Source organism: Panulirus ornatus, chromosome 68 (assembly GCF_036320965.1).
Source record: "Panulirus ornatus isolate Po-2019 chromosome 68, ASM3632096v1, whole genome shotgun sequence".
In the NCBI taxonomy this organism is placed as follows: Eukaryota; Metazoa; Arthropoda; class Malacostraca; order Decapoda; family Palinuridae; genus Panulirus; species Panulirus ornatus.
Window position 1 is genome coordinate 3560229 of NC_092291.1, and position 24858 is coordinate 3585086.

The 24858-nt window shown below is 41.0% G+C and overlaps 1 protein-coding gene across 14 annotated transcripts in view; it reads left to right on the forward strand.

Annotated features, from left to right (window-relative positions):
* wnd (Mitogen-activated protein kinase kinase kinase 13 wallenda) overlaps positions 1-24858 on the forward strand; it is a 436263-nt gene that overhangs the window by 364198 nt on the left and 47207 nt on the right. For 11 of the 14 annotated variants that reach the window (XM_071659719.1, XM_071659722.1, XM_071659720.1 and 8 more), the window contains 4 exons: positions 7109-7376; positions 14240-14359; positions 14468-14574; positions 24126-24303. In XM_071659719.1, coding sequence (XP_071515820.1) covers positions 7109-7376; positions 14240-14359; positions 14468-14574; positions 24126-24303 — 673 coding nt within the window. The remainder of the gene's footprint in view (positions 1-7108; positions 7377-14239; positions 14360-14467; positions 14575-24125; positions 24304-24858) is intronic. The other 3 variants (XM_071659723.1, XM_071659716.1, XM_071659728.1) reach the window with 1 other exon arrangement.

Here is a 24858-nt window from a genome sequence, read left to right on the forward strand (position 1 = left end):
TTGGGAGGGTAAGTACTGCTGCATAGTGAGCCAGCACTTTAGTGGTTGTCAAGTTGCAATCCTGTGACCCAGTTAGGTGTCTTTTCTTTCTGCTTCACCCACTCCTGGACTACTGGCATTCTGTCCTCAAACTTACAGTCTCTTTGTCATAAACACTACAAGACTCGTTACTCTCTCACTCATTTTTTGCAACTCTAGATTTTGCTCCGGTAAGCACTGTATGCTATCCCTGCCTTTTGGCAAAATGGTAGGAGCAATAGATGGAAGCAGTAAGTAGGAACATTTGAGTAGGAGCATTAGGTAGAAACATTAGGTAGGAACATTTGGCGGAAGCTTTGGGTAGAAGTAGTCGGTAAGATTAGGTTGGAACCTCTGCAAGCACTGCACTAGACTTGCCTTCTGCCAGTGGTCCGTTAAGGGTAAGGCATAAAGGCTAAGAAGTGGCACTGGAGTTCACTAGTTATTGAGAGACTGTTGCCATTGCCATCCCTTTCAGGGAGCTTCAGATATGAACAGGCACCAGAGATATAAATAGATAGATAATATTTTGTATTTATTTATCTTGCTTTGTCGCTGTCACCCGTGTTAGCGAGGTAGCGCAAGGAAACAGACGAAAGAATGGCCCAACCCCCCACACACACATGTATATACATACATGTCCACACACGCAAATATACATACCTATACATCTCAATGTATACATATATATACACACACAGACGTATACATATATACACATGTACGTGATTCATACTGTCTGCCTTTATTCATTCCCATCGCCACCTCGCCGCACATGGAATAACCAACTCCCTCCCCCCTCATGTGTGCGAGGTAGCGCTAGGAAAGACAACAAAGGCCCCATTCGTTCACACTCAGTCTCTAGCTGTCATGTAATAATGCACTGAAACCACAGCTCCCTTTCCACATCCAGGCCCCACAGAACTTTCCATGGTTAACCCCAGATGCTTCACATGCCCTGGTTCAATCCATTGACAGCACGTCGACCCCAGTATACCACATCGTTCCAATTCACTCTATTCCTTGCACGCCTTTCACCCTCCTGCATGTTCAGGCCCCGATTACTCAACATCTTTTTCACTCCATCTTTCCACCTCCAATTTGGTCTCCCACTTCTCCTCGTTCCCTCCACCTCTGACACATATATCCTCTTGGTCAATCTTTCCTCACTCATTCTCTCCATTTGACCAAACTATTTCAAAACACCCTCTTCTGCTCTCTCAACCACACTCTTTTTATTACCACACATATCTCTTACCCTATTATTACTTACTCAATCAAACCACCTCACACCACATATTGCCCTCAAACACCTCATTTCCAGCACATCCACCCTCCTGCGCACAACTCTATCCATAGCCCACACCTCGCAACGATACAACATTGTTGGAACCACTATTTCTTCAAACATACCCATTTTTGCTTTCGGAGATAATGTTCTCGACTTCCACACATTCTTCAAGGCTCCCAGAATTTTTGCCCCCTCCCCCACCCTATGATCCTATGATTCACTTCCGCTTCCCTGGTTCCATCCGCTACCAAATCCACTCCCAGGTATCAAAAACACTTCACTTCCTCCAGTTTTTCTCCATTCAAACTTACCTCCCAATTGACTTGACCCTCAACCCTACTGTAATAACTTGCTCTTATTCACATTTACTCTCAACTTTCTTCTTTCACACACTTTACCAGACTCAGTCACCAGCTTCTGCAGTTTCTCACCCATATCAGCCACCAGCGCTGTATCATCAGCGAACAACAACTGACTCACTTGCCAAGCTCTCTCATCCACAACAGACTGCATACTTGCTCCTCTTTCCAAAATTCCTGCATTCACCTCCCTAACAACCCCATCCATAAAGAAATTAAACAACCATGGAGACATCACACACCCCTGCCGCAAACCTACAATCACTGAGAACCAATTACTTTCCTCTCTTCCTATATGTACACATGCCTTACATCCTCGATAAAAACTTTTCACTGCTTCTAACAACTTGCCTCCTACACCATATATTCTTAATACCTTCCACATAGCATCTCTATCAACTCTATCACATGCCTTCTCCAGATCCATAGATGCTACATACAAATCCATTTGCTCTTCTAGGTATTTCTCACATATATTCTTCAAAGCAAACACCTGATCCACACATCCTCTACCACTTCTGAAACCACACTGCTCTTCCCCAGTCTGATGCTCTGTACATGCCTTCACCCACTCAATCAATACCCTCCCATATAATTTCCTAGGAATACTCAACAAACTTATACCTCTGTAATTTGAGAACTCACTCTTATCCCCTTTGCCTTTGTACAATGGCACTATGCAAGCAGTCCGCCAATCCTCAGGCACCTCACCATGAATCATTTCATTTTTTTTTTATATTGCTTTGTCGCTGTTTCCCGCGCCTGTGAGGTAGCGCAAGGAAACAGACAAAAGAAATGGCCCAACCCACCCCCACACACATGCACACACACACACACACACACACACACACACACACACACACGTCCACACATGCAAACATACACACCTACACATCCCAACGTACACACATATATACACACACTGACACACACATATACACACATGCACACAATTCACACTGTCTTCCCCTACTCACCCCCATCGCCACCCTGCCACACACGGAATAACATCCCCCTCCCCCCTCATGTGCGCGAGGCACCACCAGGAAAAGACAACAAAGGCCCCATTTGCTCACACTCAGTCTCCAGCTGTCATGCAATAATGCCCGAAACCACAGTTCCCTTTCCACATCCAGGCCCCACAGAGCTTTCCGTGGTTTACACCAGACGCTTCACATGCCCTGATTTAATCCATTGACAGCATGTCGACCCCGGTATACCACATCGATCCAATTCACTCTATTCCTTGCCCGCCTTTCACCCTCCTGCATGTTCAGGCCCCGATCACTCAAAATTTTTTTCACTCCATCTTTCCACCTCCAATTTGGTCTCCCAGTTCTCCTCATTCCCTCCACCTCCAATATCCTCTTGGTCAATCTTTCCTCACTCGTTCTCTCCATGTGCCCAAACCATTTCAAAACACCCTCTTCTGCTCTCTCAACCACGCTCTTTTTATTTCCAAACATCTCTGTTACCCTTACATTACTTACTCGATCAAACCACCTCACACCACATATTGTCCTTAAACATCTCATTTCCAGCACATCCACCCTCTTGCGCACAACTCTATCCATAGCCCACGCCTCTCAACCATACAACATTGTAGGAACCACTATTCCTTCAAACATAGCCATTTTTGCTCTCGGAGATAATGTTCTCGACTTCCACACATTCTTCAAGGCTCACCGGATTTTTGCCCCCTCCCCCACCCTATGATTTACTTCCGCTTCCATGGTTCCATCTGCTGCCAGATCTACTCCCAGATATCTAAAACACTTTACTTCCTCCAGTTTTTCTCCATTCAAACTTACCTCCCAATTGACTTGACCCTCAACCCTACTGTACCTAATAACCTTGCTCTTATTCACATTTACTCTTAACTTTCTTCTTTCACACACTTTACCAAACTCAGTCACCAGCTTGTGCAGTTTCTCACATGAATCAGCCACCAGCGCTGTATCATCAGCGAACAACAACTGACTCACATCCCAAGCTCTCTCATCCCCAACAGACTGCATACTTGCCCCTCTTTCCAAAACTCTTGCATTCACCTCCCCAACAACCCCATCCATAAACAAATTAAACAACCATGGAGACATCACACACCCCTGCCGCAAACCTACATTCACTGAGAACCAATCACTTTCCTCCCTTCCTACATGTACACATGCCTTACATCCTCGATAAAAACTTTTCACTGCTTCTAACAACTTGCCTCCCACACCATATAATCTTAATACCTTCCACATAGCATCTCTACCAACTCTATCATATGCCTTCTCCAGATCCATAAATGCTACATACAAATCCATTTGCTTTTCTAAGTATTTCTCACATACATTCTTCAAAGCAAACACCTGATCCACACATCCTCTACCACTTCTGAAACCACACTGCTCTTCCCCAATCTGATGCTCTGTACATGCCTTCACCCTCTCAATCAATACCCTCCCATATAATTTACCAGGAATACTCAACAAACTTATACCTCTGTAATTTGAGCACTCACTCTTATCCCCTTTGCCTTTGTACAATGGCACTATGCAAGCATTCTGCCAATCCTCAGGCACCTCACCATGAATCATACATACATTAAATAACCTTACCAACCAGTCAACAATACAGTCACCCCCTTTTTTAATAAATTCCACTGCAGTACTATCCAAACGTGCTGCCTTGCCAGCTTTCATCTTCCGCAAAGCTTTTACTACCTCTTCTCTGTTTACCAAATCATTTTCCCTAGCCCTCTCACTTTGCAAACCACCTCGACCAAAACACCCTATATCTGCCACTCTATCATCAAACACATTCAACAAACCTTCAAAATACTCACTCCTCCTTCTCACATCACCACTACTTGTTATCACCTCCCCATTAGTCCCCTTCACTGAAGTTCCCATTTGCTCCCTTGTCTTACGCACTTTATTTACCTCCTTCCAGAACATCTTTTTATTCTCCCTAAAATTTAATGATACTCTCTCACCCCAACTCTCATTTGTACTCTTTTTCACCTCTTGCACCTTTCTCTTGACCTCCTGTCTCTTTCTTTTATACATCTCCCACTCATTTGCATTATTTCCCTTGGAAAATGGTCCAAATGCCTCTCTCATCTCTTTCACTAATAATCTTACCTCTTCATCCCACCACTCACTACCCTTTCTAATCAACCCACCTCCCATGCTTCTCATGCCACAAGCATCTTTTGCGCAAGCCATCACTGCTTCCCTAAATACATCCCATTCCTCCCCCACTCCCCTTACCTCCTTTGTTCTCACCTTTTTCCATTCTGTACTCAGTCTCTCCTGGTATTTCCTCACACAAGTCTCCTTCCCAATCTCACTTACTCTCACCACTCTCTTCACCTCAACATTCTCTCTTCTTTTCTGAAAACCCATACAAATCTTCACCTTTGCCTCCACAAGATAATGATCAGACATCCCTCCAGTTGCACCTCTCAGCACATTGACATCCAAAAGTCTCTCTTTCGCGCGCCTGTCAATTAACACGTAATCCAATAATGCTCTCTGGCCATCTCTCCTACTTACATATGTATACTTATGTATATCTCGCTTTTTAAACCAGGTATTCCCAATCACCAGTCCTTTTTCAGCACATAAATCTACAAGCTCTTCACCATTTCCATTTACAACACTGAACACCCCATGTATACCAATTATTCCCTCAACTGCCACATTACTTACCTTTGCATTCAAATCACCCATCACTATAACCCGGTCTTGTGCATCAAAACCACTAACACACTCATTCAGCTGCTCCCAGAACACTTGCCTCTCATGATCTTTCTTCTCATGCCCAGGTGCATATGCACCAATAATCACCCATCTCACTCCATCAACTTTCAGTTTTACCCATATTAATCTAGAATTTACTTTCTTACATTCTATCACATACTCCCACAACTCCTGTTTCAGGAGTAGTGCTACTCCTTCCCTTGCTCTTGTCCTCTCACTAACCCTGAATCATACATACATTAAGTAACCTTACCAATCAGTCAACAATACAGTCACCCTCTTTTTTAATAAATTCCCCTGCAGTACCATCCAAACCCGCTGCCTTGCCGGCTTTCATCTTCCGCAAAGCTTTTACTACCTCTTCTCTGTTTACCAAATCGTTTTCTCTAACCCTGTCACTTTGCACACCACCTCGACCAAAACATCCTATATTTGCCACTCTATCATCAAAGACATTCAACAAACCTTCAAAATACTCACTCCATCTCCTCACATCACCACTACTTGTTATCACCTCCCCATTAGCCCCCTTCACTGAAGTTCCCATTGATTCCCTTGTCTTATGCACTTTATTTACCTCCTTCCAAAACTTCTTTTTATTCTCCCTAAGATTTTATGATACTCTCTCACCCCAACTCTTATTTGCCCTCTTTTTCACCTCTTGCACGTTTCTCTTGACCTCCTGCCTCTTATTTTTATACATCTCCCACTCGTTTGCATTATTTCCCTGGAAAAATGGTCCAAATGCCTCTCTCTTCTCTTTCACTAATAATCTTACTTCTTCATCCCACCACTCACTACCCTTTCTAATCTGCCCACCTCCCACTCTTCTCATGCCACAAGCATTTTTTGCGCAAGCCATCACTGCTTCCCTAAATACCTCCCATTCCTCCCCCACTCCCCTTACCTCCTTTGTTCTCACCTTTTTCCATTCTGTACTCAGTCTCTCCTTGTACTTCCTCACACAAGTCTCCTTCCCAAGCTCACTTACTCTCACCACTCTCTTCACCCCAACATTCTCTCTTCTTTTCTGAAAACCCATACAAATCTTCACCTTTTGACTCCACAAGATAATGATCAGACATCCCTCCAGTTGCACCTCTCAGCACATTTACATCCAAAAGTCTGTCTTTCGCGCCCCTATCAATTAACACGTAATCCAAAAGCGCTCTCTGGCCATCTCTCCTACTTACATACATATATTTATGTTTATCTCTCTTTTTAAACCAGGTATTCCCAATCACCAGTCCTTTTTCAGCACATAAATCTACAAGCTCTTCACCATTTCCATTTACAACACTGAACACCCCATGCATACCAATTATTCCCTCAACTGCCACATTACTTACCTTTGCATTCAAATCACCCATCGCTATGACTTGGTCTTGTGCATCAAAACCACTAACACACTCATGCAGCTGCTCCCAAAATATGATAATAAAAGTTCTGACATTTGAAGAGTGCAAAGCAGTTAAGGATCCTAAGCAAAACTTAGTTTATAGCTCATTTGGATATGTCTGTGAAGTTGACAAAGCCATAAAATCATTGTAGTTCATCAGAAAGTATATTTTTGTAATTAGATACTCATTCACTTTGCAACATGTCAAAATTTTAATGTAGGCAGGAATATTTTTTGAAAACCTTATGCACCAAATCAAGGAATTTAGCTTTATTTCTATTTCTTCTAGGTCTTTTGGTGTAGTATTATGGGAGTTGCTAACTTGTGAAATCCCCTACCGTGATGTAGATAATTCTGCTATCATATACGGTGTGGGTTCCAACTCTCTTCATCTACCCATCCCCTCCACATGTCCCGATGGCTTTAGATTAATTGTTCAGATGTGTTGGAACAGCAAACCCAGGAACAGGCCATCATTCAAATACATTTTGATGCACCTGGATATTGCAGCAGTTGAAATTCGTAGTACTCCTCCAGAAACGTATTTTAAAACTCAGGTGAGTCATTAATTTCTCTTTATCATATTTCTGTTTTTAATAATAAGATTGAAATTCTCACATGTAAAATGTCTAAAAACAAAGTTTGAATTGGTTGTATAGGAAGTAATAAAATTCTAGGCTTGTGGGAAACTTTAGAGTCATAGATATTTAATGGAAACACCTTACTAACTCTTAAACTGCCTTCTGTTCTTAGCCACAAAGTGAGCTTGAGATGCATTCCATGCAGAAAAGTTTGGACTTTTATGATAAATGGGACCCCAAAGTTGAAACACAACTATAAAAAAGGTGGTGGAAGAGAGCGTGGGAGTGCTGAGGACCAAGTTATTTGTTTATGTCGATTCTACACACGTGAACAGAGGAAGTCTGTTTGAGCGCCAGTGTCTGGACTCATATGTAACTTATATATGAGTGTTTTGATGTGTACTACACAAAATTTTTGTTTCTTAATTTCAGTCTCTTAATATTTCTGTACATACTTTCTCCCATACAATACAGAACACTGTTCTATCTTACCTTAATACATTGAATAATGTTATCCATTCTTATGTCACAATAGCACATCCAGGTCTATGGTAACACCAGTAATTTTTCTGTCATTGGCACAACTTACTGGATGCTGGGGTTTTACTACTTTTTGGTTGGTCCAAAAAATAGTTTTAAATGAGAAAGTGTTCAGTATTTAGCTAATGACCTAAGCAGTTGGTGAAAAGGCAAGTGAGTAGACACCATGTTTGTAAATAATGAATCTGAATGCATGGACAGATGAACTATGTGAGCACCACAGCATTTGAACTCTTATATAAGGTAAAACCCTGAGCATCTTTGTGTATATTTACGGAGAAAATACCTGTGTATTAATCTCTTTGTTTCTGGAAGTATTTTGTCACCATAGTAAGGTTTGCTGTTTCGAGTTTTACTTGAATACATCAAGAATTATCATGATATGGCACAATAAAGCACTCAGTTGATAGGAGTTTATCCCCTCTAATGTTTAAGTAACTCATCCAGTTTACATTAACACTGATAGTTTTTCATGTTGCTGGCATATCTTACTAGATGCTAGTCTCTTACTCATTTTGGGATGGTCAAAAATATTTTTGAGACAAGGAAAATATTCAGTATGTAGCAAAAAACCTGGCAGAGGAAAGCATTTGAGGAGAGGCCATGCTTGTTTGTAATGAATCTGGATGCATGGACAGATGAGCTATGAATCAAGACAGACTGTTTGTGTGCGTATTTCCATAATTTTGACTTACTGAACCTGATGTAAATTTTTTAAGATGCATGGTGAGAGCAAATTCATCATTCCATGTAAAGAAATTTAGATAGTCACATCCAAGGATTAGAAGGAAACATTTAAGGGTTAGGAATGTCATTTTTGCTGCCTCACAGTCATGACTGTCTTGAACACCTAAAGATGTGCCCCATTGTTGCCAGGCAATGGAGCTGTTTACAATATATATTGCTAAACAGAAATACTGTTATTACTATCATGCTTCGTCCGTGTATGGACAAAGGCATATGGATTTCATAAGTGAATACTGTATGCTGACACCTTTTGCAGTATTAAAAGAATGCATTACTGTAATATATGAGTGTCTTGTGGCTTTTCATCTTCCTACCCAGAAATGAAACAAACTTTAGGTATATATGTCCTCTATAATAATTTTGAATGCTTTAATGATGCCTTGATACAATATAATTTAAAGGATCTGAAGGATTAGCAGTCTTTTATGATGCTTCCTTATTCCAGTTGCATAAGATTAAGACAATAATAGGACAATTGCAACTACCCATAAGTGTTTGCTCTTATAAACTCAATACTGATATTACAGTTTTCTTTGTCAGAAAAATCTGTTATTCATATTCATTATACTTAACCTCTGTGTCCCATGTTAGCGAGTTAGTGCAAGGAAACAGACAAGGAATGGCCCAACCCAACCAATACACGTGTATACACATAAATGCCCACACATGCACACATACATACGTATACTTTTCAACATATACATACATATACGAACACAGACACAATACATATATACATATGTACATATCCATACTTGCTGCCTTCATTCATTCACGTCGCTACCCCACCAAACATGAAATAGCATCCCCCCCACCCCTTCAGTGAGGCAGCGCCAGGAACAGCCAAAAAAAGGCCACATTCGTTCACACGCAGTCTCTAGCTGTCATGTGTAATGCACTGAAATCATAGCTCCCTTTCCACATCCAGGCACCACAGACATTCCATGGTTCACCCCAGACACTTCACATGCCCTGGTTCAATCCATTGACAGCATGTTTACCCCGGTATACAATATCATCCCAGTTCACTCTATTCCTTGCACGCCTTTCACCCTCCTGTATGTTCAGGCCCCGATCACTTAAAATCTTTTTCACTCCATCCTTCCACCTCCAATTTAGTCTCCCACTCCTCCTCATTCCCTCCACCTCTGACACATATATCCTCTCCGTCAATCTTTCTTCACTCATTCTCTCCATGTGACCAAACCATTTCAATACACCCTCTTCTGCCCTCTTAACCACACCCTTTTTATTACCCTTTCATTACTTACTCGATCAAACCAACTCACACCACATATTGTCCTCAAACATCTCATTTCCAAAACATCCACCCTCCTCTGCAGAACCCCATCTATGGTTCACGCCTCGCAACCATATAACATTGTTGGAACCACTGTTCCTTCAAACATACCCATTTTTGCTCTTCGATATAATGTTCTTGCATTCCACACATTCTTCATCGCTCCCAGAACTTTCGCCCCCTCCTCCACCCTGTGACTCACTTCCGCTTCCATGGTTCCATCCGCTGCTAAATCCACTCCCAGATATCTAAAACACTTCACTTCCTCCAGTTTTTCTCCATTCAAAATTATCTCCCAATTAACTTGTCCTTCAACTCTACTGAACCTATTAACCTTGCTCTTATTCACATTTACTCTCAGCTTTCTTCTTTCACACACTTTACCAAACTCAGTCACCAGCTTCTGCAGTTTCTCACCCGAATCAGCCACTAGCACTGTATCATCAGCAAACAACAACTGACTTACTTACCAAACCCTCTCATCCAGAACAAACTGCACACTTGCCCCTCTCTCCAAAACTCTTGAATTCACTTCCCTAATCACCCCATCCATAAACAAATTGAACAACCATGGAGACATCATGCACCCCTCCCGCAAACCGACATTTGCTGAGAACCAGTCACTTTCCTTTCTTCCTACTCGTACGCATGCCATACATCGTTGGTAAAAACTTTTCACGGCTTCTAGCAACTTATCTCCCTCACTATATATATATACTCTTAAAACCTTTCACAAAGCATCTCTATCCACCCCATCACATGCCTTCTCCAGATCCATAAATGCTACGTAACTGGTAACTGGTGAAGTAATGGAGGTAGAAATGACTGTGGTGATGGTAGAAGCCACTCTTTGAAGATATTTGAAATGACATTGCTGCTTATACTACATATAACTAGAGTATGCTTTTTTATGTTGAAGGCTACAGTCAAGGACAAAAGTCTGCATCAAAGCCAGGCCCTAATTGAAATATAGAGAATTATGAAATGGAAAAAGAAAAGACAGGAGAAAGTATTTTCGAATTTTGGAGGAAGTGAAAAACTTGTCTTTTGAAGTGTGCCAGGTCATAGGTATTGGGAAAGACATGAGAGAGAGTTCTAAAGCTTCGATGTGTAGGGAAAAAGCAGGTATCAAAATGGCCCACCCTTGAGTTGCTGATGACCCCACAGTAATCATTTGATTCAGCAGCTTGCCGAGTATTGCATGGTCTAGCTCGTGATGTGGGTACACAAGCAGCCAACTCTTGGGAGCAAAAATCACAGTAATATATATAGAAGAGGTAAAGTGAACTAACATAGTGGCTTATGGCAAGGGGGTCAAGTTTGGAAGTTAGGCTGGGACACTTTATAAGTTGGACCGCTTTCGACTCTTGTCAAGTAAGGATGCAGAGATAGAACCACCCCAAATGTTAAAGCATTACTCCATACAAGGATGAATCAGTCCCTTGTATAAATGGAGTAGCTGTTCAGGAGAGAAGTTTCAACATCTAAACAGGACACCCAGATTCTTAAGAGGCAGATTTAGCTATTCCTATAATGTGGTGTTTCCAAGAAAATGTGGATGTTATGGTAATACCAAGTATCTTCATAGAGTCAAGAGGTGGAATAATAGATCTGTCATAGGAGAAACGAGAGTTGTGAGGAGTTTTTGATAGAGAGATGGGTAGATATTGGTTCATGGAGACATTAAACTTAACAGGATTTTGCATACCCCACTAAGATATCCTATCCTAGTCTTAGTTTATTTAGGAAGCTGTGTCAAGATGAGATGCAGATCGAGTGAGAGAAGAGGGAGCAGAATTGAAGGATGTTGAGTAGTCAGTGTATGAGTGAATTGGATTATTTGTGGAGTGGAATTTGTTGAAAAATGGAGAAAAAGTGCAGAGGACAGGACAGAACCATGATGGACACCACTGTTGGTGGAGAAAAGGGAGGAGGCTGATCCATCAACAACCACAAAGATAGATCAGCTGGAGAGAAAGTTAAATATGAAGGAACAAAGTGAGGGAGGGAAGCCAAAAGAGGGGAGCTCAGAGATGAAACCCCAATGCCACACTCTGTCAAAAGCCTTAGATACGTCTAGAGCAACTACATGACTTGCTAAAATCTTTCAGGGTTGATGACCAGACATTCGTAAGATAGGAAAGAATATCACCAGTGGACTTCACCTTATGGAAGCCATACTGGTGATCAGAGAGAAGACTGTTAGTTTTGAGTAGTCTAAGGATATGAGAATTGATGAGGGATTCAAAGACTTTAGAAATGGTAGATGTCAGAGTAATTGGACTATTGTTAGAGGGGTCAGAACAGTCACCCTTTGTAGGGATGGGATCAATCAATGCATAGTTCCAAGGAGAAGGAAAAGTTTTGGTTTTTAAATTGAAATGGAATAGACAAGCAAGCACAGGTGGAAGTTTAGAGGCACGCTCTTTCAGTACTAGGGGATGGATGCCATCAGGACCATAAGCCTTACTTGTGTCCAGAGAAAGAAATGCTTTTTGGATGGTCCAAAGAGAAATTACAAGACGGGGCATGAGACTAGTAAGAGACCTCATGACTGTTCAGAATGAGGTGAATTATCAAAAATGGGGATGAGCTTTTTTCATATATTAAGGAAGAAGTCATTTGAATATGAGAAAAGAAAAGAAGAGGAAGAATTAATAGGGATGAGGAGAAATGAATATGGAAATGGCATTAAGATCTGCTGCATTTGAGATTGTGAGACCTGTAAGTAGGACTTTGATTCAAGTATGGGAAAGATAGCTAACTGTGCATTTGTTGTATGTTTTTTTTTCTTGCATCTCTTTTATCATTATTAATGTTTTATTATGCTTATTTGTGCTATTATTATTATCATCATTAGCTTCATTACTCCTGCGGTTGGTAGGTAAATGGGTACCATGCAACACAGCTGTGAGAGGCCTAGACTGTTGAACAGCTTGTAACTCAGCTTGAGTTGACCCAGGAGTGCCCATATTCAGAGACTTGGCTCTCGCTGATAGACTGGTGAGCTTGTTTAGGGTTGGTACTTTGATTTGGTTCATTGATATTATTATTATTATTATTATTATTATTATTATTATTATTATTATCATTATTATTATTATTATTATTATTATTATTATTATTATCATTATTATTATTATTATTATTATTATTATTATTATTATTATTATTATCATTATTATTATTATTATATTATTATTATTATTATTATCATTATTATTATTATTCTTTCTTTCTTTCTTTCTTTCAAACTATTCGCCATTTCCCGCAATAGCGAGGTAGCGTTAAGAACAGAGAACTGGGCCTTTGAGGGAATATCCTCACCTGGCCCCCTTCTCTGTTCCTTCTTTTGGAAAATTAAAAAAAAAAAATATAATGAGAAGGGAGGATTTCCAGCCCCCCGCTCCCTCCCCTTTTAGTCGCCTTCTACGACACGCAGGAAATACGTGGGAAGTATTCTTTCTCCCCTATCCCCAGGGATCATTATTATTATTTTTTTTTTTTTCTTTTTTATACTTTGTCGCTGTCTCCCGCGTTTGCGAGGTAGCGCAAGGAAACAGACGAAAGAAATGGCCCAACCCCCCCCATACACATGTATATACATACGTCCACACACGCAAATATACATACCTACACAGCTTTCCATGGCTTACCCCAGACGCTTCACATGCCTTGATTCAATCCACTGACAGCATGTCAACCCCGATATACCACATCGCTCCAATTCACTCTATTCCTTGCCCTCCTTTCACCCTCCTGCATGTTCAGGCCCCGATCACACAAAATCTTTTTCACTCCATCTTTCCACCTCCAATTTGGTCTCCCTCTTCTTGTTCCCTCCACCTCCGACACATATATCCTCTTGGTCAATCTTTCCTCACTCATCCTCTCCATGTGCCCAAACCACTTCAAAACACCCTCTTCTGCTCTCTCAACCACGCTCTTTTTATTTCCACACATCTCTCTTACCCTTACGTTACTCACTCGATCAAACCACCTCACACCACACATTGTCCTCAAACATCTCATTTCCAGCACATCCATCCTCCTGCGCACAACTCTATCCATAGCCCACGCCTTGCAACCATACAACATTGTTGGAACCACTATTCCTTCAAACATACCCATTTTTGCTTTTATTATTATTATTATTATTATTATTATTATTATTATTATTATCATTATTTTTATTACTTTTATTATTATATCTATATATGTTTACCATTTGATACAATTCTGACTTCTACAGATGTCATGGAAAGCAGAAATTCGGCAACAGATGGCATCTATGAATTCCAGAGGGTCACACATACCACGTATCGAGGAAGACTTGGTGAAACGGCGTCATGATGAACTCAAGCATGCACAGGTTAGATTAGTTTTTATTAACGAGTATTGTATAGGCTTTTGAAATATACGATTGAATAATTCACTGGTTTTTGAAGTAAAATTCAACATGTTCTTTTGTTGATTGCAGGACATTCGTGAACACTGGGAACGGAAGCTGGTGATAGCTAATGACTTGTACCTTGAGTTGTCAGCAGCTATGCTACAACTGGAGCAACGGGAAAAAGAACTACTGAAGTAAGTGTAAAAGACATTTGGATTATTTTATGTAAGAATGTTAGGATATGTTTGAGTCAGATGGATAATTATTCCTCTTAATAAGAGTATAGTACTCCCTCAATTTAACAGACCCTGATGTAACGGATTTTGGATTTGATGGACCAGACAAATGATAATCCAGTACATTAATTGATGATAATTTGATAAAGTATTTACCTCCTTCCAGAACGTTTTTATATTATCCCTAAAGTTTAATGATACTGTCTCACCCCAACTCGCATTTGCCCTCTTTTTCAACTCCTGCACCATCCTCTTGATTTCCTGCCACTTTCTCATATATACATCTCCCAGTCATTAGCACTCTTTCCTTGTATGTACAGCCCAAAGGCCTCTCTTTTCTCTTTCAGTTAAAACTTTTCTTCAGCTACATTTCAATTAAGTTACATTCGATTTAATGGACTTATGACATTAATGGACACCCTCTCTCCCTATTAGTCCATTAAGTAGATATTCTGGAACAGGGTGAAAGAACGAGGATTGGGATTTGTATCTGCATGTTCTTTGCTGCAGCACTCCTGTATTTAGTAGAGTTGAAACTCAATACGTATGTCAAATGTTAAATGACATCAATATGAACATCTGTGGTGTAGTGGTTAGCGTTCCTGAATGTGACGTATTCACAGGGCACTCAGGGGCAAGCGCATAGGTTCAACTCTTGGTCCATAGTCAACCCAGCTTTTCGTCGAGCCCTAGGGGTTGGTCAGTAGAATAAGTACCTGGCTCAGGCGATTAAATATGATAAAAAAAGATATATATATATATATATATATATATATATATATATATATATATATATATATATATAAATATATACATATATATATTTTTTTTTGCTTTGTCACTGTCTCCCGTGTTTGTGAGGTAGCGCAAGGAAACAGACGAAAGAAATGGCCCAACCCACCCCCATACTCATGTATGTACATACACGTCCACACATGCAAATATACATACCCATACATCTCAATGTACACATATATATACACACACAGACACATACATATATATACACATGCACACAATTCACACTGTCTGCCTTTTTTCATTCCCATCGCCACCTCGCCACACATGGAATAACATCCCCCTCCCCCCTCATGTGTGCAAGGTAGTGCTAGGAAAAGACAACAAAGGCCCCATTCGTTCACACTCAGTCTCTAGCTGTCATGCAATAATGCACTGAAACCACAGTTCCCTTTCCACATCCAGGCCCCACAGAACTTTCCATGGTTTACCCCAGAAGCTTCACATGCCCTGGTTCAATCCATTGACAGCACGTCGACCCCGGTATACCACATCGCTCCAATTCATTCTATTCCTTGCACGCCTTTCACCCTCCTGCATGTTCAGGCCCCGATCACTCAAAATCTTTTTCACTCCATCTTTCCACCTCCAATTTGGTCTCCCACTTCTCCTCGTTCCCTCCACCTCTGACACATATATCCTCTTGGTCAATCTTTCCTCACTCATTCTCTTCATGTGCCCAAACCATTTCAAAACACCCCTTCTGCTCTCTCAACCACACTCTTTTTATTTCCACACATCCCTCTTACCCTTACATTACTTACTCGATCAAACCACCTCACACCACATATTGTCCTCAGACATCTCAATTCCAGCACATCCACCCTCCTTCACACAACTCTATCCATAGCCCATGCCTCGCAACCATACAACATTGTTGGAACCACTATTCCTTCAAACATAGCCATTTTTGCTTTCCGAGATAATGTTCTCGACTTCCACACATTCTTCAAGGCTCCCAGGATTTTCGCCCCCTCCCCCACCCTATGATTTACTTCCGCTTCCATGGTTCCATCTGCTGCCAGATTTACTCCCAGATATCTAAAACACTTTACTTCCTCCAGTTTTTCTCCATTCAAACTTACCTCCCAATTGACTTGACACTCAACCCTACTGTACCTAATAACCTTGCTCTTATTCACATTTACTCTTAACTTTCTTCTTTCACATACTTTACCAAACTCAGTCACCAGCTTGTGCAGTTTCTCACATGAATCAGCCACAAGCGCTGTATCATCAGCGAACAACAACTGACTCACTTCCCAAGCTCTCTCATCCCCAACAGACTTCATACTTGCCCCTCTTTCCAAAACTCTTGCATTCACCTCCCTAACAACCCCATCCATAAACAAATTAAACAACCATGGAGATATCACACACCCCTGCCGCAAACCTACATTCACTGAGAACCAGTCACTTTCCTCTCTTCCTACACGTACACATGCCCTACATCCTCGATAAAAACTTTTCGCTGCTTCTAACAACTTGCCTCACACACCATATATTCTTAATACCTTCCACAGAGCATCTCTATCAACTCTATCATATGCCTTCTCCAGATCCATAAATGCTACATACAAATCCATTTGCTTTTCTAAGTATTTCTCACATACATTCTTCAAAGCAAACACCTGATCCACACATCCTCTACCACTTCTGAAACCACACTGCTCTTCCCCAATCTGATGCTCTGTACATGCCTTCACCCTCTCAATCAATACCCTCCCATATAATTTACCAGGAATACTCAACAAACTTATACCTCTGTAATTTGAGCACTCACTCTTATCCCCTTTGCCTTTGTACAATGGCACTATGCATGCATTCCGCCAATCCTCAGGCACCTCACCATGAATCATACATACATTAAATAACCTTCCCAACCAGTTATCAATACAGTCACCCCCTTTTTTAATAAAGTCCACTGCAATACCATCCAAACCCGCTGCCTTGCTGGCTTTCATCTTCCGCAAAGCTTTTACTACCTCTTCTCTGTTTATATATATTTATTTTTTTTTTTTGTATTTTGCTTTGTTGCTGTCTCCCACGTTTGCGAGGTAGTGCAAGGAAACAGACGAAAGAAATGGCCCAACTCACCCCCATACACATGTGTATACATACACGTCCACACACGCAAATATACATACCTATACATCTCAATGTACACATATATATACATACACAGACACATACATATATACCCATGCACACAATTCACACTGCCTTTATTCATTCCCATCGCCACCTCGCCACACATGGAATACCATCCCCCTCCCCCCTCATGTGTGCGAGGTAGCGCTAGGAAAAGACAACAAAGGCCCCATTCGTTCACACTCAGTCTCTAACTGTCATGCAATAATGCCCGAAACCACAGCTCCCTTTCCACATCCAGGCCCCACACAACTTTCCATGGTTTACCCCAGATGCTTCACATGCCCTGATTCAATCCACTGACAGCACGTCAACCCTGGTATACCACATTGATCCAATTCACTCTATTCCTTGCCCGCCTTTCACCCTCCTGCATGTTCATGCCCCGATCACTCAAAATCTTTTTCACTCCATCTTTCCACCTCCAGTTTGGTCTCCCACTTCTCCTCGTTCCCTCCACCTCTGACACATATATCCTCTTTGTCAGTCTTTCCTCACTCATTCTCTCCATGTGCCCAAACCATTTCAAAACACCCTCTTCTGCTCTCTCAACCACGCTCTTTTTATTTCCACACATCTCTGTTACCCTTACATTACTTACGCGATCAAACCACTTCACACCACACATTGTCCTCAAACATCTCATTTCCAGCACATCCACCCTCCTGTGCACAACTCTATCCATAGCCCACTTCTCGCAACCGTACAACATTGTTGGAACCACTATTCCTTCAAACATACCCATTTTTGCTTTCCGAGATAATGTTCTCGACTTCCACACATTCTTCAAGGCTCCCAGGATTTTCGCCCCCTCCCCCACCCTATGATTCACTTCTGCTTCCATGGTTCCATCCGCTGCCAGATCCACTCTCAGGTATCTAAAACACTTTACTTCCTCCAGTTTTTCTCCATTCAAACTTACCTCCCAATTGACTTGACCCTCAACCCTACTGTACCTAATAACCTTGCTCTTATTCACATTTACTCTTAACTTTCTTCTTATTACACTTTACCAAACTCAGTCACCAGCTTGTGCAGTTTCTCACATGAATCAGCCACCAGCGCTGTATCATCAGCGAACAACAACTGACTCACTTCCCAAGCTCTCTCATCCACAACAGACTTCATACTTGCCCCTCTTTCCAAAACTCTTGCATCCACCTCCCTAACAACCCCATCCATATATATATATATATATATATATATATATATATATATATATATATATATATATATATTTTTTTTTTTTTGCTTTGTCGCTGTCTCCCGCGTTTGTGAGGTAGCGCAAGAAAACAGACGAAAGAAATGGCCCAACCCACCCCTATACACATGTATATACATACGTCCACACACGCAAATATACATACCTACACAGCTTTCCATGGTTTACCCCAGACGCTTCACATGCCCTGATTCAATCCACTGACAGCACGTCAACCCCGGTATACCACATCGATTTGGTCCCCCACTTCTCCTTGTTCCCTCCACCTCGGACACATATATCCTCTTGGTCAGTCTTTCCTCACTCATTCTCTCCATGTGCCCAAACCATTTCAAAACACCCTCTTCTGCTCTCTCAACCACGCTCTTTTTATTTCCACACATCTCTCTTACCCTTACGTTACTTACTCGATCAAACCACCTCACATCACACATTGTCCTCAAACATCTCATTTCCAGCACATCCATCCTCCTGCGCACAACTCTATCCATAGCCCACGCCTCGCAACCATACAACATTGTTGGAACCACTTTTCCTTCAAACAGCCATTTTTGCTTTCCGAGATTATGTTCTCGACTTCCACACATTCTTCAAGGCTCCCAGGATTTTCGCCCCCTCCCCCACCCTATGATCCAATTCCGCTTCCATGGTTCCATCCGCTGCCAGATCCACTCCCAGATATCTAAAGCACTTTACTTCCTCCAGTTTTTCTCCATTCAAACTTACCTCCCAATTGACTTGACCCTCAACCCTACTGTACCTTATAACCTTGCTCTTATTCACATTTACTCTTAACTTTCTTTTTTCACACACTTTACCAAACTCAGTCACCAGCTTCTGCAGTTTCTCACATGAATCAGCCACCAGCGCTGTATCATCAGTGAACAACAACTGACTCACTTCCCAAGCTCTCTCATCCCCAACAGACTTCATACTTGCCCTTCTTTCCAAAACTCTTGCACTCACCTCCCTAACAACCCCATCCATAAACAAATTAAACACCCATGGAGACATCACACACCCCTGCCGCAAACCTACATTCACTGAGAACCAATCACTTTCCTCTCTTCCTATATATATATATATATATATATATATATATATATATATATATATATATATATATATATTATCCCTGGGGATAGGGGAGAAAGAATACTTCCCACGCATTCCCGCGTATCATAGAAGGTGACTAAAGGGGACAGGAGTGGGGGGCTAGAAACCCTCCCCTCCTGCATTTTAACTTTCTAAAAGGGGAAACAGAAGAAGGAGTCATGCGGGGAGTGCTCATGCTGCTCGAAGGCTCAGATTGGGGTGTTGAAATATGTGTGGATGTAACCAAGATAACAAAAAAGGAGAGATAGGTAATATGTTTCAGGAAAGGAACCTGGATGTTTTGGCTCCGAGTGAAATAAAGCTCAAGGGTAAAGGGAAGAGTGGTTTGGGAATGTCTTGGGAGTAAAGTCAGGGGTTGGTGAGAGGACAAGAGGAAAGGAAGGAGTAGCACTACTCTTGGAGCAGGAGTTGTGGAAGTATGTGATAGAGTGTAAGAAAGTAAACTCTAGATTAATATGGATAAAACTGAAAGTGGATGAGAGAGATTGGTGCCTATGCACCTGGTCAGGAGAAGAAAGATTATGAGAGGCAAGTGTTTTGGGAGCAGCTGAGTGAGTATGTTTGCAACTTTGATGCATGAGACCGGGTTATATTGATGGGTGATATGAATGCAAAGGTGAGTAATGTGGCAGTTAAGGGTATAATTGGAGTTCACATTTGTAAATGGAAATGGTGAAGAGCTTGTAGATTTGTGTGCTGAAAAAGGACTGGTGATTGGGAATACCTGATTTAAAAAGAGAGATATACATGAGTATACCTATGTAAGTAGGAGAGATGGCCAGAGAGCATTATTGGATTACGTGTTAATTGATAGGCATGTTAAAGAGACTTTTGGATGTTAATGTGCTGAGAGGTGAAACTGGAGGGATATCTGATCATCTTGTGGAGGCGAAGGTGAAGGTTTGTATAGGTTTTCAGAAAAGAAGAGAGAATGTTGGGGTGAAAAGATTGGTGAGAGTATGTGAGCTTGGAAAGGAGACTTGTGTGAGGAAGTACCAGGAAAGATGGAATGCAGAATGTAAAAAGGTGAGAGCAGATGACGTAAGGGGAGTGAGGGAGGAATGGGATGCATTTAGGGAAGCAGTGATGGCTTGTTCAAAAGATGACTGTGGCATGAGAAAGGTGGGAGTTGGGCAGATTAGAAAGGGTAATGAGTGATGGGATGAAGTAAGATTGTTAATGAAAGAGAAGAGAGAGGCATTTGCACAATTTTTGCAGGGAAATAGTGCAAATGACTGGGAGATGTATAAAGAAAGAGGCAGGAGGTCAAGAGAAAGATGCAAGAGGTGAAAAAGAGGGCAAATGAGAGTTGGAGTGAGAGAGTATCGATAAATTTTAGGTTGATTAAAAAGATGTTATGGAAGGAGGTAAATAAAGTGCGTAAGACAAGAGAACTATTGGGAACATTGATGAAGGGGGCTAAAGAGGAGGTAATAACACATAGTGGTGAGGTGAGGAGATGGAGTGAGCATTTTGAAGGTTTGTTAGATGTGTTTGATGATAGAGTGGCAGATATAGAGTGTTTTGGTCGAGGTGGTGTGCGAAGTGAGAGGGTCTGGGAGAATGGCGGGTTTGGATGGTATTGCAGTGGAATTCATTATAAAAGGAGGTGACTATGTTGTTGACTGATGGTAAGGATATTCATTGTATGTATGGTTCCTGTTGAAGTGCCTGAGGATTGGCTGAATGTATGCATAGTGCCATTGTACAAAGGCAAAGGGGATAAAGGTGAGTGTTCAAGTTACAGAGGTATAAGTTTGTTGAGTATTCCTAGGAAATTATATGGGAGGGTATTGATTGAGAGGGTGAAGGCATGTACTGAACATCAGATTGGGGAAGAGCAATGTGGTTTCAGAAGTGGTAGAGGATGTGTAGATCAGGTGTTTGCTTAGAAAAAGAGATGGATTTGTATGTAGCATCTATGGATCTTGAGAAGCCATATGATAGGGTTCATAGAGATGCTTTGTGAAAGGTGTTAAGAGTATGTGGTGTGGGAGGTAAGTTGCTAGAAGCAGCGAAAAGTTTTTATCGAGGATGTAAGGCATGTGTACAAGTAGGAAGAGATGTCTCCATGTTTGTTTAAATTGTTTGTGGATGGGGTTGTTAGGGAGGTGAATGCAAGAGTTTTGGAGAGAGGGGCAAGTATGCAGTCTGTTGTGGATGAGAGGGCTTGGGAAGTGAGTCACTTGTTGTTCGCTGATGACACAGCCTGGTGGCTGATTCATGTGAGAAACTGCCGAAGCTGGTGACTGAGTTTGGTAAAGTGTGTGAAAGAAGAAAGCTGAGAGTAAATGTGAATAAGAGCAAGGTTATTAGGTTCAGCAGGGTTGAGGGACAAGTCGATTGGGAGGTAAGTTTGAATGGAGAAAAACTGGAGGAAGTGAAGTGTTTTAGATATCTGGGAGTGGATGGAACCATGGAAGTGGAAATAGTCACAAGGTGGGGGAGAGGGTGAAGGTTCTAGGAGCATTGAAGAATGCTTGGAAGATGAGAATGTCATTTCAGCTAGCAAAAATGGGTATGTTTGAAGGAATAGTGGTTCCAACAATGTTATATGGTTGCGAGGCGTGAACCATAGATAGGGTTGTGCGGAGTAGGGTGGATGTGTTGGAAATGAGATGTTTGAGGACAGTATGTGGTGTGAAGTGGTCTGATTGAGTAAGTAATGAAAGGGTAAGAGAGGTGTGTGGTAATAAAAAGAGCGTGGTTGAGAGAGCAGGAGAGGGTGTATTGAAATGGTTTGGTAACATGGAGAGAATGAGTGAGGAAAGATTGACAAAGAGGGTATATGTGTCAGAGGTGGAGGGAACGAGGAGAAGTGGGAGACCAAATTAGAGGTGGAAGGATGGAGTGAAAAAGATTTTGAGCGATTGGAGCCTGAACATACAGGAGGGTGAAAGGCGTGCAAAGAATAGTGACTTAGAACAATGTGGTATACCTGGGTCTATGTGCTGTCAATGGATTGAACCAGGGCATGTGAAGCATCTTGGGTAAACCATGTTAAGTTTTGTGGGGCCTGGATATGGAAAGGGAGCTGTGGTTTTGGTGCATTATACATGACAGCTAGAGATTGAGTGTGAACGAATGTGGCCTTTGTTGTCTTTTCCTAGCACTACCTTGCGTGTGCGTGGGGGAGGGGGATGCCATTTCATGTTTGGGAGGGTGGCAATGGGAATGGATGAAGGCAGCAAGTATGAATATGTACATTTGTATATATGTATATGTCTGTGTATGTATATGTATGTATACGTTGAAATGTATAGGTATGTATATGTGCGTGTGTGGGCGTTTATGTATATATATGTGGGTGGGTTGGGCCATTCTTTTGTCTGTTTCCTTGCGCTACCTTGCTAACGCGGGAGACAGCGACAAAGTATAATATATTAGATATTATAGAAATATGGCATTAATGGGATGGCCTTGATTAGTGCCTCAGTTGGCTATGCCATCTCAAGTAACATAAAGAAAAAAATGAATTTACAGCTCAAAAAAAAAATCCCTGTGGCCCTTTTCTATAACTCAAAGGAAAAATACTCCTTGGTATGTGTATTGAGCATGATGAGATACGTACTGAGAAAGGGATGTGTTGGTATTGGTTGTATGAATTAAGGGACATTGGTAAAGAAAATAGCTGGAAGTAACCAAAGTTGATTAAAAGCAAAGAACTCACTAATAGATAGGGATAGAATACAAGTTGGTTTTCTTCCTTGAGAAAAAGTTGTTGCTCATTTTTCTTGTGAAAGACTTGCTTCATAAAAGAAGAAGGATTGTATGAATTGGGAAAATCATTAAAGGGTAACTTCCATAATTTTTAAAGGTTAACTTCATATGACTTAGAAGTGGAATGAGAAAAACGGACATCAAAATAACTAATACTCAAGTTGCCAGTGTTTCTGTGCTGTCTATGAATTGTAGTAGCTGGTAGTTAAGTATGAGAAAGAAAACAGGGAACATAATGTAGAGGAGTGTATTTTAATGTGTTGAGCAGCACTATGGGCAAAAATGTAGCATGGATAATCAGGTTTTATGATGATGTTTTACAAAGGTGAAAACTTTTGAAATTTATGCTGAAATAATGCCAGAGTTGAAGTGAGTTATTTAAGCATGGTGAGTATTGGTATCAAATATTTTATCCATCTTTATAATATATTTTGGACTAACATTCCATTCAAAATATATATAAATAAGAGAATTGAAGAAGATTCAGTCAATAAAGATGCAGGTCCTCTTCCAGGCGTGAACACGCAAATCAAATCCACAAAGGTAAACGAAGGATAGTACGGCCTCTGATCAAGGCCCAAGAACGTCTCCAGTCCCGTAAAGGGTGCCAATTTACCTCCTCCAACCCAACTAGTCCTGAGGGTCAGTCTAGTATACCCTCACCTTCCAAGTTAAGTTCAGTAAGTATTGTTTTATTTATGCTCTATACCTTCAGAGTTTAGTTCTGTTTGTAATAATACATTTATACTACATTTATGTGAAGCATTAACATTTACATATTCTAGATGAATAAGAAAATTCATATCCAGATCACACATTGAAATATGTATTGTTCATGCAACTAGGCCATTGTAAGAGTATATGAAAAAGGTTAAGTTTTACTAGAATTTTAGATAATCACTGTCATGCATCTGTAGACTGCAGTTGTAAGAGTAGAGACATGGTGAAATAGTGTAACTGTTTCCTCGTCTAATTCTTATCAATAAGAGTTATCCTACTGAGTGTGATAAAAATCCTGCCCAGTTTAACAAAAGGAGTGCCAATGATCAAAACCAAAAGTTTAGTTTTTATATACAGATGCAAAATCTGACTTCATTTTAAGAACTGATGTGATGATTAATTAGATAAATGATTTTTATTAAAGATACATTTAAAATCCAGCTTGATCTTGAGGAAAACTATGAACATCAGTTATTAAGTGTAGGTTATTGAAATGTTATTTGGTTGTTTAATTT